Below are 19,579 nucleotides of genomic sequence, written 5' to 3'. Positions count from 1 at the left end.
TAATACAAATATAAAAGCATTCCATGGGTCTCGGACCTGTGATGGGTCAGCCTGACCCACTGGGTAAAAAACTGCCCACCCTGCTTCAGTGGCTAGGTGGTCCTAATGAACCCTTTGTCACTCTCACTGCCCAAAACCCCCTGGGTTCATCATTTCCATCAAACACCCACGAAATCCTTGTGCCTTGTCACCATTAATCTTGGGTTTACTTACTGTCTTAAACAGAAGGCCTCCAGTGATTTGGGTAATAACTCTACCTGTGTACACACTTCTGTCCTGAAAGGCACTTAATCCTGCGCACTGGACACTGTTCCTACACAGCCAGCAGGTGGACTCATCACACGGTGCGTTTTCCTTTCTCTCCATTTTCACATGCCAATAAGGGGGTTGAGCGATCAGCACGGGAAACAACATGTGGTTTATCATGCATCTGTCCAAAGCGACGGGGCCATATCACTGGACTCCCACCACCCCAGCCACAACACATCCACACTGAGACCAGTACCCCAGCACTCCTTTCAGGGGTCAGCTTTAGAAGGAAGCCCAGGTTAATGGAGCTGCGAGGCAGCCCCTGGCTTGCTTACCTCACTAGCCCACCTGTCACAACTCTTACTTACATCAGCAAAACTGGAGGGAGGCCTGATGAGTCTGACGCAGCAGCGAGAGGCCAGGGTCCTGGGAACACATGAAGCCGGTGGTCTTTATTAACCTGATGACATTTCATGGCCAGTGTTCACACCACCTGCTCTTGCACTTTAGCAACATGGTAATCAGAAAATGAATGCCAAAAAGAACCAATAGTTCTTGTTCGATTTCTTCAATTTGAGACTCTCTTCCATGCATTTTAATTAATAGCCGTCAGTTTGGGTTGGAGCTCTCAGCAGCTTCCCCCTGCCTACCAGTTAATTATGGCTGCTAATAATATTCCCCAGCCTCTCCGTGGCCCTTAGCTGGCATTATTTCCTAATATATTCATTCACTTAGTTCTACGGCTGACTGGTAAAATTGTTGGATTTAGTTGCGGGCAAAATCTGGAAATGGATGCGTCTTTAAACCACAAAGTGATCCGCCGAGACCGCCTGATGAAATGGAATGAGTCTCTGAGCACTGCGAGCTGACTGCAGAGAGGAAATTCAGAAATGAAATCCTCCCTCCTGCATGTGCGTTTACTCTGTCGCTCCCAAGAGCATCTCATGAAGGGGAAACGATGGCACGCCTCCCACTGCAGGGACTCGAGGGCATCAAAGACATTCATCGTTAAAACACGCTGGCACTTCTGCCCCACACAGGCCTGACATGGCATTGCTAGCTCCAGCATCCCCAGGGACACTGGGTACAAAGTTTTTTTTCAGGGTCACCAGAATCCAGCTCTAGGTGTGACAGATCAGTCATGATCCATAGTAATGACACCTCCTTATGGTGCCCCCGGTAGAAATCCAGCCATTTTTCTGTCTAAGTTGTAACATACTTATGGCAGCGTTTTGCTGGGGATGAAAACACTTCTGATGCCATTATCCAGCTTGACTTGAGACACAATGGGTTACATTTCTTTTGTTTGTTTTTTTTTTTTTTCCAGTTGGAGAACAAGCAAGTGAAGTGACTTGCTCATGGTCACATGGTGTCAATGGCGGGATTTGAACCCACAACCTCAGGGTTGGAAGTCCAAAGTCTTTAACATTTTTAAAATGTGGAAGGTCACTGATGGGCCCCAATGAACAAACTTGCAAAATTAGACTAGAAACCACAGCCTAGTCGCTGATGCTATGACTCTGCGTCGTAAAGACCCCATCTTGTTTACTACGCTGAGCACTCTGTGACGTCTTGTAGCTGTTGTCATCAGTGAGTCTGAAAAGAGGCAGGCTTAAAAAAGAGGAGTCCTGTGCCGAGGCAAACCTCAATAACCCCACTGTGTGTTTTCTTGTTTTTTTTTTAAGAGCCCATTGCACCTCAGCTCCAGCAGCCCAGCAGCCTGCCCACCTGTCGAACCGACTCCCAGCACTACTTCACTGGATCCGTTCAGCCGGCCAGCCAGCCTGCAGAGACCCTGGCATCTTCAGCCTCCTCCTCACCAACATCCCTGCCACCTTTTCCTCGCGGGGAGACGGCCGTAGGGGGCTTACGGAGCCGGAGTAACAGTTCTGAGCGACTGCTGGAGCCTGCAGGGGGCAGCTCAGAGGATTACCACGAGAGTGATGGCTCCCGCAGAACCCGAGCTGTGGAAAACCAGTACTCGTTCTACTGAGAGGTGTGCCTAGCTGGCCAGATCGGAACATGGATATATAGTGCCTGGCGCGGAGTAGCACGGTTGTGGGAGTGCTGTCCTTCTAGTTTGGTTTTAACGTCTTTTTTGCACATTTTGGAATCCTTTGGTTTCCCACAATGACTTTTATACTTGGCAAGCGGGACTGTAAGGGTGTCTCAGAATGAATCAACTACACTTTGGTGGCACATTTTGTCAGAAATGGGTCACCTTTCCTGAAACAGAAGCAGAACAATCTAGAGAATGCTGCATAGATGATGTTGTTTTCAGCTCCACTTCACAGCTGACGGACCATTGTCTGCATTGAACTGGTGCTTAAACACACTTTATCACAAATGCCACCATCAGCTCTTGGAGTGCCACTGTGCTTCCCATGTCTCGCTCCTGTCTACACCTTCCAGTCCTTTAAATAAAGAGCACGGCTCACGGTGGTGAGAATTTGAGCTGCTAGCGCCTCAAGCTACAGGTCTGTCTGTTTTAAGATTTTACACCATTTTAGACTGTAACGTGTATATATAATTCATTCTAGACAATGCATTCCAGCCATCGACAAAAGTCCACGTTTTGAGCAGTCATCGAGGCTGAAGTTCCAAACAGCAGTAGAGATTTCCCTGCCCCATTCCCCAGCTCCTGTTCATTTCTGACCCAGCGAGTGGTCCTCAAAAGTGGCCCAGTTGCTCATTTTGTATTCCAACCAGCGTATCACTTGGAGTCCAGTGCCTGCCTTTAGCCCCTACATTCACTCATTTCTTGATCCTGCTTTCTTCAGAATGGTGGTATGTTGCATGCTGTTTAGAACATGCAAGTGAGACCTTCAGCGTACTCTGCACACGTGACAAGTGTGACCCCCATAAAAGACGAGCTGCTTTATGGAGGCTCTCAGTCCTTACACGTAGCCCCAGTGTCCGGGTAACGTCACCAAGCACACCGCTGTGCGACATTTACCGCATTGGTGGTATTGGCTCATCTCTTCATACATGTTCATTTTCAATCATTCTTACTGCCACTGAGTGACAGTTTTTAAAGGGATCTCGGGCGCCATTGCAAATGGCAGTGCATACTATGACGCAATTAATGCTCAGAAAGACAAGTGCAGTCAGAAAACAAATCTGCTCATGTGAAGAAAACACTGCAAAATCAGGTAGGTTTTAGAAACCTAAACCCTAACCCTACACTGACACTTAAACCATTAAACAGCAGCATGGTGATTAAAGGCAGGGCTTCAGGGGACACCAGAATCAGGTTTTTTAATTTTTTAAACAAGGTAATTTTTCAGTTCAGACCTGGACTATCGCAGAAGTAGAAGCGTGTGACATTCACGTAGCCATCATTGCTATCTCTCCAGAGGCAGTGGGTTTGGGGAGCCATTACGGGACACCATTTGTTTTAGTCTGACCAATGTCTTCCAAATTGCAATTGGAAGAACCAGATTGGAATGAAAACTGGAGCACAAATGGAAAGCCCACAAATGACCAAGCGCAGCTCAGCCCTGGAACTTTGATGAAAGTCGCCTCAGTTTTAATTCATTTCTTCTGAGACCCATTGGGACAGCAGGAACCCGAGAAGTTGGATGGCGTCAGGATGTCTCCCTTTATTGACTCCATTTCCTAAACTTTGGCAAACGGTATAAAGCCCTGCCCTGTCACCCCACTCTAATGTCACTCTAGCAGCCATTCTGCAGACTGGATGTCACATTGTGCTACTTTGTCACCTCAGGGTGGGATGTACTAAAGCAGTTCAAACTTAAATGGAGCCCAAACATCAGTGAGTGACAAAGCTGCACAGAGGACCACCGGGATGCAGGATTTTTAACTTGTGAGATGAAGTTCAAGTCTGAACTGCTCGTATTTTAATGCTGTGCCAAATCAACCTTTATTCTGTTTATCTAGACCTTGTGCTGTCCGAGTAAAATATGGTGGGTTTTTGGAGACGGGCACTCAAGTCCACAACTTATCTGTGAATCGCACAGAATGCTGTGCTGTATTTGCAAATCTAATGCTGCATTTTCTGAGTGTATGTACAAAGATCAGTGGTCCGTATTTATAGTGTAATATCGTATTGCCATTGTGCAGTGCAAGACTGTCTAGACGGTAACAATTAAAGAACTTTCTTTTACCTGCGTCTCTGGTCTTACTTGAGCTTGTGAACTCAAAGGTCCGTACAAGAAGTGAAGACCTCCCCACATTAAACTTTAGACCTGTCACTGCAGCCAGCGTGGGCACACCTAGAATAGGCCAGCTAGAGAAAAGACCCCCTTCAATGGTCATGAACAAAGTCCTTGATGAGAGGCCCCGAGTGGGCCTGCCAGTGCCAGGCCTGTGTGGGGTGGGACAGCTGTAGATGAGAGGCTGGAATACAACAAGCACCTCTTAACACCCTTGTGTAGGACCCCTAAATCACCACGAGTGAACCAGAACACCACCATGGGCCCTAATAAAGTCACCAGGAGTGGCACTCCAGCATTTGAACTGTACAGAGCTTGTGCAGCCAAAGTGGGCATGTAACGTCCATGTGCAGGTCTAACTGTGATGGGCATGAGCAGGAATTGGCACACCTCGAACAGACTTGGCCACGACAGGCGCCTGTAATGGGCTGGTACCTGTCACAGATCTCTGTAACACTCTCCCTAATCGACTAGGGTGGGCAGAAAGCCTGTATGGTGGGTGCAAGGACCCGAGAAAACTGAAGGTGGAGAATTAAAGCAAAAATATACAAGACAGGCCAATCACCAGGAAACCAACTGTTCCTTTCAGTTCTTGCTAAGATTTGTAAAGGAGGAGTTCCTTAGCTTTTAAAAGCTATGGTGTCCATGAGGGACACAGCAGCTCCACAGCTCACCAGTGCTGCCTCTGCCACTAAATCATCTGGTGCCACTTTACATGTTGCAGGTGTCATTGCCACTGATGGAAAGAGGATGGCACTAAAGATGGCCTGGGCCACATGAGCAGCAGGTGTGCCCAGACGTTGGTATGAAGTGAGGCACCACTCTCCTCCAGAGCCCAGTGGCCGCCGTGTCCTGTTGGTTCAGACATTCAGTTTTTCATTGTCCGCCTTGTCACAGTATTCCTTTACCTTTGAATGTGCCAGACCAAACTGTTACAATGAGCAAAACATTTTCAAAGTGGTGAAAAGTGTGTTTGTGATTTGCTCTTTTCTATAAATACCCTAAGGATTAGAAATAAAACTTGAACATCTCAGAGGAGACCAATAAAGATTATCAGCGGGAAGTTGAAAACCTGAAGTCAATGTGGAACAGTCATGAACCCACGGAGTACGAGACACCATTCTGAAGGTACAGTCCGAGTGTCTTTCTAGACATTTATTGAAATAGTAATAAAAATAAACCTTTTTTGTTTAGTTCATAAAGTGCATTCTTACTTAAAGCCTCAAATGTAGTTAAATAAATGTTAACAGACCCACAAGAAATGGAGGACGCCAGCATCCCCTAATTCATTTGAACAGAATTTGCCTCAAGTGGCCCGCTGGTTAGCCACTTTAACCCACTCCAAGTTCTTTTTTTTTTTTATATTTTCAGGACTAAAGCAGGCACCTTGTCCTTCTGTGTCACTGCAGCAGCACTGCGGGCTAAGGAGTTAAGGGACAATTTTCTGTTGATAACCTGCTTAGAAAAACCGGGTGTCTCAAACTTGTTAAAGGGAAGGCTGAAGTCTCGACTAGGCAAGTAAGTTCAAATATGGCAAATGGTTCAAACCCCAGACTACAGCACTGAGCATCAGAAGTGATTGTGACTTTTAACATCTGTGCTTATTATTATTATTTTTTTTTTTTTAACAGCTTTGCTTAACAGATAGCAGTTCCTTCTGGACTTAGTCTCAGTGTATGTGTTGCTTAAGTTCTGAAATATAATGGTGTCATTACAGCTAATACCATTTCTTGCAGCCATGTCTCAAGTTCCTCTGAGGTTCCCCTACTGGTTGCTTGAATCAACCGTTTTAAAGATAATGGATGTAAAGTGAGTGACAGCCGTCAAGGATGAAGCATCAGTCAGTCAGTCAGTCCATAAAACTCCATTTACTACTGGGAAAGAGTCAAGGCAAGCACCTCCATCGAGCCATCACACAAGGAAACCAACCAGGCTGCAGAGCGGAGGGGAGGCCGGCTGGCTTCAGCGGGTGCAGCTTTTACTTCCAGCAGGCCCACCAATCGTCTGGCTCACCATCTTGAAATAAGCTGCTACCTCTTGACACAAAACATCTAACTAAATGCAGCTTCATTTAAAAGTGTTTTTAATGTTTAACTTTACACCAGAAATGCCTGATTCCAGTCCAGTGCAGGCTGCTTCTTCTGCAGTCGTCCGTGCAGTTTAAGTCTGTAAATTCTGTCCCTGAAAGACACGCACGTACATGTAGAGAAACATTCTCAAACCAGAGAATAGCCGCAGATGCAACCACATCCCACAGAAAAGTCCTCAGTTATGGCGAAGTGTGGCATAAGCTTCTACTAAGTTGAAAAATTCTGTCCAGTTACATGTACTCCATACCACCATCATACAGCTGTAAATAACAGATTCCGAATAAGGCACCATGCACTGGGGTGATCTGCCCTCTCCCTGTACTTGCTGTTGTGAAGAAGCTGCTCCAACAAAGGGACTTTTCCAGTGTCGGGGCATCAAATGGCTTGGGGGCTACATTTAAAACCAGAAATGGCATTGTTTAACAGACAGACTGTGAAATAAAAGGCATAATCATCCTATATGTGTGAACTGCCATCCAGCAATAAGGCAGCATGCAATGACCCTGAAGGACGTGACTTCACTTTAGTGAAAAGCTACTCGTCCAAATCAAAGCCTCTCTTTGCTGCCAGCCAATCTGATTAAACCGAAACAGCTAGGTGGTCCTTGAGGTTACTGTTCAACTACTGATTACTTTAAAACTGAAGCCGACCAACACCTTACAATACACGCCTTAATAAAAGCAGAGATTTGGTTTAAAAACGAGACAAAGCTGACAGAAATCACCAAGGCATTCGCTGAAGTGTCTGACTGCTCAAATGTGAACAACTGCAGCAGCAGCCGCGGCTCACATACTCGTGCGCAAATTGTAGAATATGAGTAAGCTCATGGCCAGGAGGAGACCCACGGACACCTCGGTCATCTTGTTCAGGGTGGTTTCCTTTTTCTCATTCTCCTGGCGCTTTCTCTTTAACTCGCGCAACATTTTCTCTCGTTCCAACTGCTGTCCGTAATGCGCTTTATAAAAGGCATCGAAGTCAAAGATCGGCTTGTCCCCGGTGTGGGTGACGGGTTTGCCGTTTCGTGTCCACTTCCGCTGACTGTGGCCACCTTGGCTTCGCTCCTTGGACGCGGATGGGCCCTCGCTGGGGGAAGGTGTGCCAGTACCCAGCAGGTCGGCTTTACTCAGGATGCCCCGGTCGTACTTTTTGCGGAGACTGATGCTCCCCAGTACCGTGTAGGCTTCACTAATGTCCGAGAAGCGCAGCGCTGCCTCTTCACTGCCTGCGTTTCTGTCAGGATGGTACAAGAAAGACTGCTTGTAGTAGGCCGTCTTGATCTGTGCCTGAGTGGCGCTGGGGGTCACTTGGAGGATGTCGTAGTACGCCGTCTTGCTTCTGTACAGCTGCAGCTCCGGGGCTTGGCTGCCATTGCGTACGTAGGACCTGCTCAACTGCGGACCGAGGGTGAAGGGACCCCTGCCGGCCGTGACTCCAATTGCCGGCCAACCACTAAAGCTCTGCCGCAGACCCGATTCGAGTCTCCTCGCAGCGGTAAAGGATAAGAGGTAAGCACCGCCGGCTTTGCAAAGGGCAGATTTCAGCCGGGTCACTTCCACTCTCCGGTTACCTTTTCCGGGAACGTGAATGGTGACGCGAGGCGCCCGATCCTCCAGTGCCCGCACGCCGCCTTCGGTCCATAGGGTACCGGCAGGTACATGACAGTCGCATGCAACACGGAGCAGCCCAAGTCTATACGACCGGGCAACCTCCGCCATCACAGCTCCGATGGCCTCCCTCACTTGTTTCCGGAGACACGGCCAATCGTTGATGACTTCCGTTGATTGCCAACCAATCAGCAAGAGAGACTCTAAAGTTGCGTGTGCAAGATCGACCGGTTTAAAGCGGCTCGTCTAGTTACGGTAGATCGCTGTTAGCACTTGAAGGAGACAGGACGACGTCGTTTTTTGTTTTTTTTTTTAAACTGCGTAAACATTAATTCAGGGAAGAAATAATAAATTCTGCGGTGGGTTGGCACCCTGCCCAGGATTGGTTCCTGCCTTGTGCCCTGTGTTGGCTGGGATTGGCTCCAGCAGACCCCCGTGACCCTGTATTCGGATTCAGCGGGTTAGAATATGGATGGATGGATGGAATAATAAATTTATATACATGTTTAGTTAAACGTTTTGTATAGACAGCCGGTATTCTGCAGTACCCAAGGAGTTGGATTTTTAATCTCAAAGTACCGGCTCATTTTCCAGGAGTCAAGTGGAGAACTTTGTTTCTCGGTGCAGGGAGAATTGTCTGCATCTTAACATCAGCAAAAACAACAAATTGATTATAGACTCTTACTACACCAAACCTCTTCTATGTCTGGTCACCATTTAAGGAGTGGATGTAGATAGGAGTCCACATCAGTGTTCAGTTGAAATTGTCTGTAACATAGAGAAACTTTACAAGAAGGGGCAGTGTGGGCTCTTATTTCTTGAGAGGGAAGTGACATCCTTCACATCTACAATTCTGTGATTGCCAGTGCAATTATCAATGCTGTGGTGTGCTGGGCTGGTACCATCACTTCAAGAGAGGTCCACTGAATCAACTGGCTAATTAAAAGGAATGCTCAGCTATAGGACACACTCTGTGCACCAGGAGGTCGTAGCAAAGGACAGAGTTAAGACAAAACTGAGTGCCATTATGAACAATGCTTCACATCCTCTCTTTGACACACTTAACACTGAGTACTTTTAGATAACAACAGATTAGTCAGCAGAAGTATGTCAAGAAACACTACTGGGGTTCCTTGATACCAACAGCAATACTGCATAATACCTCACTGGGACTGTGGTTGCCAGGGCAGACATTTTCCTTCTTTTACCTTCATTTTGTTGTGTGCTCAGACCACTGTGTGTGTGTGTGTGTTTATATATACAGTACAGGTCAAAAGTTTGGACACACCTCCGCATTCAATGTGTTTTCTTTATTTTCATGACCATTTACATTGGTATATTCTCACTGAAGGCATCAAAACTATGAATGAACACATGTGGAGTTATGTACTTAACAAAAAAAGGTGAAATAACTGAAAACATGTTTTATATTCTAGTTTCTTCAAAATAGCCACCCTTTGCTCTGATTACTGCTTTGCATACTCTTGGCATTCTCTCGATGAGCTTCAACAGGTAGTCACCTGAAATGAAACCATAAGTACATAACTCCACATGTGTTCATTCATAGTTTTGATGCCTTCAGTGAGAATCTACCAATGTAAATGGTCATGAAAATAAAGAAAACACATTGAATGAGGAGGTGTGTCCAAACTTTTGGCCTGTACTGTATGTATAAACACACACATACACACACACACACACACACACATATATATATATGTATGTGTATGTGTGTGTGTATATATATATATATATATATATATATATATATATATATATATATATATATATGTATGTATGTATGTATGTATGTATGTATATGTGTATATGTATGTGTATGTGTATGTATATATATGTATATATATGTGTATATGTGTCTCGCCATCTTTGCAGCATCATTATGTCGATTCCTGTAGCTTCTTCTTGTTGCTCAATGTAATTAATTGCAGTTTCTAGCCTTAACTCCATCACTCATATAGTCAACATCTGTATGAGCGTAACTACAGCATTGTGACTGCTTGTGTGTGTATGTGTTTGTGCTGTAACCTGCAAATCCCCTTCTTGCACCCGAAAACACAAAGCTGAGTCTCAGTACTTTAGCAACACCAGCTTTTTTAAGCTTGAAACCGCAACAGTGCGGTTATTTATTGTAGCGGGATCTGCCATTCTCCTATACACAGACAGACATGGCACTCAGGCAGGGTCATTGCCAAAGCAGTACTGTGCCCTGTGCATTTATAATGTTCCTTGTTCCTTGTATCCCCCATCAATGGCAGGTGCTTATAGCATGTCCACGATCTTTTCAGATTCGCTTATACGGCGAACTGCTACAGCGCTGGGAGACTGCGATTGCTTTGGGACGCTCTTCCATGTGTCGTCACATTAGGTGGAATCCCACAAGAGTTTAGAAACTCACACCAGCCATGATTCTTTTCAAAGGTAAAGTGCAGGTTAATTTGCTTTATGTATTTTTACTTTATATTTTGTATTAATCATTTTTATATGAATAGTTTTGGGTTGTGGAATGACTCCTCTGAGTTTCCATTATTTCTTATGGGGAAATTCGGATTGATATACTGTACGAGTGCTTTGGACTGTGAGCATGTTTCCGCAACGAATTATGCTCACAAACCGAGGTTCCACTGTAATTAGCTGCGGTAGAGTTGGGAGCAACAAAAAATAGACTACGCTCACGCTCACAACTTGCAGTTCTTGTTGCCAATTGATGCATTTTTGTGGGTTTTTTTTTGCGGTGGGACGTCGGATAATATGGAATGTTGGATAAGTGAGACTCTACTGATATATATATATATATATATATATATATATATATATATATATAATGTGTGTGTGTGCGATTGTGTATATATGTATAAATGATCACTTGAATAATATCACAGAAACTGCATTCGTTAAAGTAGTAAATGATTTGCGAGTGAATGCAGACAGAGGCCATTTATCTGTTCTCATCCTCTTAGATCTGAGTGCCGCATTTGATACCATTGATCACAATATTCTTAGAAATTGCCCTAGTCAATGGGTGGGCCTCTCTGGCAGTGTCTTAAATTGGTTTGAATCTTACTTAACAGGTAAAAAATTCTTTGTTAGTTGTGGTAATTATACTTCAAAGTCCCATGATATCCTATATGGTGTTCCACAAGGATCTATCCTGGGTCTGCTGCTCTTTTCGATCTACGTGCTTCCGTTAGGTCAGATTATCTCGGGGCATAACGTGAGTCACCACAGCTATGCTAATGATACGCAGCTGTATTTATCAATACAGCCTGATGACCCCGACCCTGTTGATTCACTAACACAATGTCTTACTTGTGTTTCTGAGTGGATGAGTAGTAATTTTCTTAAACTAAATAAGGAGAAAACAGGAATCTTAATGATTGACAAAAATGGATATAATGAGGTAATTAGAAATAAACTTGATGCATTAGGATTAAGTCAATACAGAGGTAAAGAATTTAGGGGTATCTATTAACTCTGGCCTACATTTTAAATCACATATTAATCAGATCACTAGGACAGCATTTTTTCACATAAGAAACACAGCAAAAGTTAGAACTCATAACTTTGCAGGATGCTGAGAAATTAGTTCACGCGTTTGTTTTCAGTCGACTAGATTACTGTAATGCACTCCTCTCAGGACTACCCAAAAAAGACATAAATCAATTGCAACAAGTGCAGAATGCAGCTGCTAGAATCTTAACTAGGAAAAGAAAAGCTGAGCACATCTCTCCAGTTTTGATGTCATTACACTGGTTACCATTATCATTTAGAATTGATTTTAAAATACTGCTTATGTTTTACAAAGCCTTAAATAATCTCGCTCTATCTTATATTTCAGAATGCCTCTCGCCTTACACTCCAAATTGTTACCTTAGATCTTCAAATGAGTGTCTGCTTAGAATTCCAAGAATTAAACTTAAAACAAGTGGTGAGGCGGCCTTTTGCTGTTATGTACCTAAAATGTGGAATAGCTTACCGATAGAAATTCACCAGGCTAAGAGGGAGGGGCATTTAAAAAACTGCTAAAAAACATTACTTTAATATGGATTTCTATTAGCTTCATTTTAGTGTAACCCTGCTATTTTGTATATGCATTAATTATATCTCCATAATCCATACTAACCACTACTTTCTCTGCTGGTCTTTGTCCAGTTTTCTGTGCTACCACCACCTGACCAAAGCACCATGCAGACCTAAAAATAATGGATTGAAGGCCAGATGTCCACATGACTGTGAACCCTGAATACCATGAGGAGTGATTTAGACCATTTACGTTAGGTAGAATGCCTAGAGTGGGCTGGGTGGTCTCGTGGCCTCAGAACCCCTGAAGATTTTTTTTTTCCCCCAGCCCTCTTGGTTTTTTTTTTTATTCTTTCTGTCCTCCTGGCCATCTGACCTTACTTTATTCTTTGTTACCTAATATTGCCAAATCTTTTTTTATATTTTTCTTTTTTCACTTTCTTCATCCTGTAAAGCACTTTGAGATACATAATTTGTATGAAAACATGCTATTTGAATAAATGCTGTTGTTATCTATATATATATATATATATTTAAGGAGTTTCTACAAAGAGCCAAAGTTCCCCCTGGGGACAAATAAAGTTCTATTCATCTGTCACTCACCATGTAACCTCTCACTAAATACACATCATTGTCGTTGTATGTACAGAATGTGTAACTGACATGTGTACCACAGTTTGTGCTCTACACTACCACTTTCATGAGCTACATTACATACATTTCACATAACTGTAATATTTAATCACAGACACATTAGTGAAATGTATGTTGGGACTCCTCTCAGTGTGGTGCCAGGCATTTCTTGAACGAGGTCCCCACACATATACCCCAACTTTAACTCGTCTAGCGGATTTAGAAATCTGTCACTTTTCGTTTCCTACGGGATAGGTGAATCATAACATGGGCGTTAGAAGGAACGGTCTGTTTTCAAATCAAGCTGTACACAAGTATTCAATTCCAGTGTGCTACTGTTTCCAAGTAAACCACGCAGTGGCTAAAAGCACTTCGCCACTGACTTTGAAGGAACACCGAGATACGACTTAAACCATATTCTAGAGACATTTTCTTCAATTTCTCCTACAGAAGCATTTATATGACGCAGGAAACCTCGCCCTACCCAAACTATTTTTCCAATCGTAGGATGGCTGAGTGTTTCTACGACCAGGCAGGCTAAATAACCGTGCACACTGGGCTCAGTCAGAGATGTCCACAATGACTCTAAACTCACTTAGGTGCACACAGGAAAAACGAGTAAACTCGAAATTTGAACCCGCAGTTCTGCAACTATGAGAAGCAGCACTGCGTCGCCATCTCGATGAACGCCCGAACAGATAAAATTACGGAAACAATTTGCTTTGAAAAAAAAATCTGCTAGGGTGTAGTGTTCGTCCAAAGTTCTTTAATCCAGTTCATTTAAACACATTCCATACTGTTGAACGTACGGATGTGTCAGCCAACCGCATTTAAATAGACCGGCCAAACGAGCGGTCTATTTAAATAAATGAAGGCACTTGTGGAGCATGCGCAACGTCACCGAATTCTCCTCCAATCATAGGAGAATGTCGCTCAGCGATGACGTCAAGGGGCACTCGCGCCATGTGGTGATTGTAGATGGACGCAGACACGAACTTTTCACTTTTTAAGTAAATGAATCTTCGATTTTAGTTAGTGCAATTATGTCGTTCAGCTGCCGAAGACCGGAACATAAAGCGCCTCCAGAAGTGGTAAGGTGTTAGTTTAAACAAGCAGGACTGTGACGCAATTATCATGTTTCACGTTTTAAATCCGCAAACGAACGCTGTTGTGTTAAACCAGGCTGTTGAAATGGCAGAGATTTGTGAAAAAGCAGCTTTTGAGTCAAACAAGGCATCTACAGTCAATTGACCTTAACTAGTTTTACATTAAAGTTCGAAAGCGTACATGTCACAGAGTTTATGATGCTTGTGTGTTTTTTTTTTGTGCTGTGCTTTTACAAGTTTTGTATACCTTATTTGGAATTGTCAGTTTAAATACTTCACGTTTTGTTACCAGTACAGAACCTCGTGCATCATTTGCTGGCCATCCCAGTCTGAGTCAGTACTGGCTGCATTGGAAGTTGACGTTAAACGGACATTTCCAGGTCACTTTATTCGTGATTATGACCACAAGGGCACACGGGCTGTGATGGAGAACGACCGGACTGTTAATCAGCATTTCGTATGCTAGCTTCTGTTTCGGGAGGCGGTGTTGTGTCGATGTGTGCTGCCTTGTCTGAGTAAGCCACACTTGCGAACATTTCGACGTTTAAAAGTGAAACCATCGAAGTGAACCTAACATTTTTATGGTACAGTGTTACTCGCCATAGACGAGGAGGTCAGTTTAAGAGGCGCGTAGCGATTAACAACTGGGTCAGGGAACAACTTGAAGCATTTAATGTGCTACATTAATTTATGACGTGGTTTGAGAAAATCTAGTAAATTAAACAATCGTTTTAAAGATGAAGTTTACTGCACGATATTCTACTTTTATTATAAAAAATTATGAGAATAAAGTGGAAATGTCGACTTTAATCTCGACACACAGTATTTTTTTTCCTCACCGTGGCCCAGATCTGATTCCATAGGGCTACACCACAAATGGCTTTATAAATGCAAGTTGCAGTTTTATTATTTATGTATATAGCTTAGCTTGAAGCGAGGTCCATATTAATGCAGTTTGCCTAAATGATGGTTCAGTAAAGATGTCATCACCAAGTTGTACTTGTTTTATTTTATTTTAATTTGGTGAATACTGTGTAATGCACCTGGGCTTGAAGTAATAGTATTATTACTAGAAGTTACACTATTATTTATTTTATTGTTATTATTTATTAGTTTAAATATTATGCAGTTTAATGATGGTAAAGTTGTTTAAAAAGTCAGTTTAAAGTGTCAGTGGACAGAGATTGTTAACATTAACAGAAAGTGTGGTTGGTTTACAAAAAATATTTACTATTTATTCCTTTTCTAAGACATGTACAGTGCAATACAACTTTTGACAAGCACCTCTGGATATTTTACTAAGTCTAAATGCCTCTTTGGATGGTTGAAAAGTTGTATGCAAAATTTGTTAAATAAAAAGGTTCTATATTTTGACTTCAACTGTCATGCAATGTGATTCCTTCTCTTCATTAGTGCCACACCCTTCACTTTATGGGGCCATGCAAACCTGTATTCATACTGGTGTGCACATTAAAATGTTTTTTTGTACAATTCTCATGACAGTGGGATAGATTATTCTTAGCCAGTCTACTGCAGTAATTGCAGTGGAAAATGTGGCTAACATCCACTCATGCATGGGGGAACAAAAATACGTGAAACCGGGATAATTTAGAAAAACACCGTGATGTAGACTTCTAGTCATACCGCCCAGCACTGAGCTCTGTGCAGATTTCATTTTGCTTTTGTCACCACAGATCCAAACAGCCCATCTACCTTACGGTGTGCTTAGCCTGCTTGATGCTGCATTTGAACCTGCAGACCAGCCTCTTCACCCTGTTTACCTGCTGGACTGAGAAGGATGCCTTTGGCATTTTTGGAGTGAACGTGTACATGGCAGAGGTAATTGTGGGCCACTTTACCTCCGTTACCCCAAAGATGTGCACATTAGGTTGGACGGTGACTGAAAATCGGCCCCCGTGCCGGACCACAGTCCTGTCCATCCTGCCTGTGACCCCCCAGCCCTCCGCTGGATTCGGGGTCTCCTTTCTGCCACGTACTCTTGGTAAGATGATCAGTGAGGTAGCTGACGGTATCTTTTGTATGTCGTGTATATTTTTAGAAAAGGGTGTTTGACTACACAGGTGCCTGTCGGTGTTTCTAGTTCTAAGCTTTATTATTATTAGCAATTTTATTCTTATTACTGTTTTAATAAAAGGTCAGCAGTGTGACCTGCATATTTATATGTCCCTGTGAGAAGGCTGTCACACACTCTGCATCTCTTTTTATTCACAGTATTACAATGAAGAAGAAGCCAGAAAGTACACCCAGAAGTAAGTGGCCTTGTGTTCCACGTCTTCATTCCCACTCTCAGTGTGTTTAGTTTTGTAGCTTTGTGTCCACTTCAGTCAAATGCCAGCCTACGATGTCTTAACACCTCGCCTTTGCCAGAAAGCTTGCATTCTAAAATAGAAGGGTAGGCCATTCTGCCGTCTGTGTCTTTAGAGCACCGTTTCCATTTGCTTGGTTGTTTTTCATGCACAGCTTTGCTTGTCATGCCTCTGACCTGAAATGTGGCACACTGGTGCGTCTCCCACTGCATGCGGTTCTTAACAGATAATCTCAGAAGGTGGCGTAAGTAGCTGGGGCTTGCAGTGAGTAGCAAGTGTGATGGTCTGTTAACAGAAACGGCACCGTGATGGCGCTGTGAGGGTCAGCAAGGAGGCCTTTGAGCCTAGTGACCCAGGTTCAGTCAGTCAAACAGTGGGATGCAATAGTTTGGGCAACCTTGTTAATAGTCATTATTTTCCTGTATAAATCGTTGGTTGTTATGATAAGAAATGTCAGTTAAATATATCATATAGGAGACACACACAGTGATATTTGAGAAGTGAAATGAAGTTTATTGGATTTACAGAAAGTGTGCAATAATTGTTCAAACAAAATCAGGCAGGTGCATAAATTTGGGCACTGTTGTCATTTTATTGATTCCAAAACTTTTAGAACTAATTATTGGAACTCAAATTGGCTTGGTAAGCTCAGTGACCCCTGACCTACATACACAGGTGAATCCTATCATGAGAAAGAGTATTTAAGGGGGTCAATTGTAAGTTCCCCTCCTCCTTTAATTTTCTCTGAAGAGTAGCAACATGGGGGTCACAAAACAACTCTCAAATGACCTGAAGACAAAGATTGTTCACCATCATGGTTTAGGGGAAGGATACAGAAAGCTGTCCCAGAGATTTAAGCTGTCTGTTTCCACAGTTAGGAACATATTGAGGAAATGGAAGACCACAGGCTCAGTTCAAGTTAAGGCTCGAAGTGGCAGACCAAGAAAGATTTCGGATAGACAGAAGCGACGAATGGTGAGAACAGTCAGAGTCAACCCACAGACCAGCACCAAAGACCTACAACATCATCTTGCAGCAGATGGAGTCACTGTGCATCATTCAACCATTCGGTGCACTTTACACAAGGAGATGCTGTATGCGAGAGTGATGCAGAGGAAGCCTTTTCTCCGCCCACAGAACAAACAGAGCCGCTTGAGGTATGCTCAAGCACATTTGGACAAGCCAGCTTCATTTTGGAATAAGGTGCTGTGGACTGATGAAACTAAAATTGAGTTATTTGGGCATAACAAGGGCGTTATGCATGGAGGAAAAAGAACACAGCATTCCAAGAAAAACACCTGCTACCTACAGTAAAATATGGTGGTGGTTCCATCATGCTGTGGGGCTGTGTGGCCAGTGCAGGGACTGGGAATCTTGTCAAAGTTGAGGGACGCATGGATTCCACTCAGTATCAGCAGATTCTGGAGACCAATGTCCAGGAATCAGTGACAAAGCTGAAGCTGCGCCAGGGCTGGATCTTTCAACAAGACAACGACCCGAAACACTGCTCAAAATCCACTAAGGCATTCATGCAGAGGAACAAGTACAACGTTCTGGAATGGCCATCTCAGTCCCCAGACCTGAATATAATTGAAAATCTGTGGTGTGAGTTAAAGAGAGCTGTCCATGCTCGGAAGCCATCAAACCTGAATGAACTAGAGATGTTTTGTAAAGAGGAATGGTCCAAAATACCTTCAACCACAATCCAGACTCTCATTGGAACCTACAGGAAACGTTTATAGAGGCTGTAATTTCTGCAAAAGGCGGATCTACTAAATATTGATTTCATTTCTTTTTTGTGGTGCCCAAATTTATGCACCTGCCTGATTTTGTTTGAACAATTATTGCACACTTTCTGTAAATCCAATAAACTTCATTTCACTTCTCAAATATCACTGTGTGTGTCTCCTATATGATATATTTAACTGACATTTTTTATCGTAACAACCAACGATTTATACAGGAAAATAATGACTATTAACAAGGTTGCCCAAACTTTTGCATCCCACTGTATGCCCTCCCCAGTTCAGTCAGGGCCTCCGGCTGCCATGTTCCCCAGACTTGCTTATAGCACCAGAAGGAAAACCCCAGAATGTTTAATACGATAGTTGTGTACAAAAGTAACAAGTTTAATAATGCAGAATTTGTAATTTATACTTTTACACTTTCTCATCAGTGCATTGCAGGGTTGTTTACTCACGTGTGCTATGGGTATTGTTCACTTGTCCACTGTGTAATGTCTGACATGTAGGAGCAGGTGATCTGAAGCTCTCCAGTGTATGTAACCATAAGTTCAGTTTTCAACAAAAATCAGCAAACAGTTCCGCTTGTCATTTAGACTTGTTGGTTACAAATCCAGGTATTCTAATGCCCCACTCAACTTCACACCAGGAGGTGGGCTTCTCCATACCAGCATTTCTGTGTTCCTGCCTTAGGAGTAGCGGTGTGGACATTCACTTCCATCCACATCAGTGCAGCCCTCATTGATGATAATACGTCTGTTCACACACACACACACCCCATCCTGCTTTTGGGTGTCAATTGTGCATATCTGTGTGCCTTCGGACCACCAATGGGATACCTCACCCCCTGCTGTTCACAAAGCACAACAAAGGGAAGCAGCACTTCTTTCTTCCCGCTTTGGGCAGTGGGTAAGGTAGCTGTTCTCAGCAGACCCTTGTAACTTTAGTTCTGTCCAAATCCCTCAAATGACAGAATGTCACTGCCATGTCGATTTGCACAGTACTAGTGTAGCCTTTATTATGGTCTGTTTATAGAAGGGAAAAGGCCTTGTGGTCTTCACTGAGGTGTGAATGCGCAGGCTGTAAAAAGTTCCAGACAGGACCGAAATTGCAGAAGTCCTCCAGTAATAAGCACTTTACTGCAGCAGCTCCTGCTCTAAAACTAATCCTGTCCAAAAAGGGCTAAAAACGCATTCATCTCAGGGCATGGCGAGTTCCTACGTGATCCAGGAGTAAAGGGTACTCTCCTGCTGAAGCTGACTGTCGTCTTGGAGCTGTGAGCATCAAGAACTCGGTGTAATCCTGTGTGCCCTGCAGTGAGGGGATTCCCCAGCTAGGACTGACTCCTCTTTCGTGTCTGGGGTGGCTCTCTTTTAATCCTAACAGAAAGAAATCCGTTTAGAAGAACGGATGAAGAAAACAATGTCGGCAAAAATGGTCCTTTGCTGGACGGGCCCTGGTTTCTGCTGTGCCCTGAGTTTTTAACTTTCATTTTGTATTGTAGCTCTCGTATGATCGAGATCCAGAGCCAGATGTCGGAGAGAGCAGTGGAACTTCTCAGTTTGCCAGAGAATCAGTCTTGCTTCTTGCTTGACATTGGGTAAGGCTTTAACTT

The 19,579-nt window shown here is 43.6% G+C and overlaps 3 protein-coding genes across 10 annotated transcripts in view; 2 read left to right on the top strand and 1 right to left on the bottom strand.

Annotated features, from left to right (window-relative positions):
• Positions 1-4,375, top strand: part of LOC120531298 (SH2B adapter protein 2) — a 74,649-nt gene extending 70,274 nt beyond the window's left edge. For 5 of the 6 annotated variants that reach the window (XM_039756568.1, XM_039756569.1, XM_039756572.1 and 2 more), the window contains exon 9: positions 1,935-4,375. In XM_039756568.1, coding sequence (XP_039612502.1) covers positions 1,935-2,242 — 308 coding nt within the window. In that variant the 3' untranslated portion in view covers positions 2,243-4,375. The remainder of the gene's footprint in view (positions 1-1,934) is intronic. The other variant, XM_039756574.1, reaches the window with a different exon arrangement.
• A 1,662-nt stretch (positions 4,376-6,037) lies between these two features.
• LOC120531299 (dnaJ homolog subfamily C member 30, mitochondrial-like) lies at positions 6,038-8,243 on the bottom strand. The gene has a single exon (XM_039756575.1). The coding sequence runs from the start codon at positions 8,227-8,229 to the stop codon at positions 7,300-7,302; it is 930 nt and encodes a 309-aa protein (XP_039612509.1). The 5' UTR covers positions 8,230-8,243; the 3' UTR covers positions 6,038-7,299.
• The window catches only part of bud23 (BUD23 rRNA methyltransferase and ribosome maturation factor), a 41,674-nt gene continuing 30,041 nt past the window's right edge, over positions 7,947-19,579 (top strand). Inside the window, exons 1-4 of one of the 3 annotated variants that reach the window (XM_039756576.1) lie at positions 13,688-13,880; positions 15,590-15,734; positions 16,128-16,165; positions 19,469-19,564. In XM_039756576.1, the coding sequence (XP_039612510.1) occupies positions 15,633-15,734; positions 16,128-16,165; positions 19,469-19,564 (236 nt within the window). In that variant the 5' untranslated portion in view covers positions 13,688-13,880; positions 15,590-15,632. Of the gene's footprint in view, positions 8,020-13,687; positions 13,881-15,589; positions 15,735-16,127; positions 16,166-19,468; positions 19,565-19,579 lie in introns of those variants that run through there. The other 2 variants (XM_039756578.1, XM_039756577.1) reach the window with 2 other exon arrangements.

This window comes from Polypterus senegalus, chromosome 6, assembly GCF_016835505.1.
Source record: "Polypterus senegalus isolate Bchr_013 chromosome 6, ASM1683550v1, whole genome shotgun sequence".
Lineage (NCBI taxonomy): Eukaryota > Metazoa > Chordata > Cladistia > Polypteriformes > Polypteridae > Polypterus > Polypterus senegalus.
This window is presented reverse-complemented; position numbering and strand designations above follow the sequence as displayed.

Excerpts from the sequence above, each read along its gene's own strand:
- LOC120531299 (XM_039756575.1), bottom strand. The coding sequence starts at position 8,229 with ATGGCGGAGGTTGCCCGGTCGTATAGACTTGGGCTGCTCCGTGTTGCA.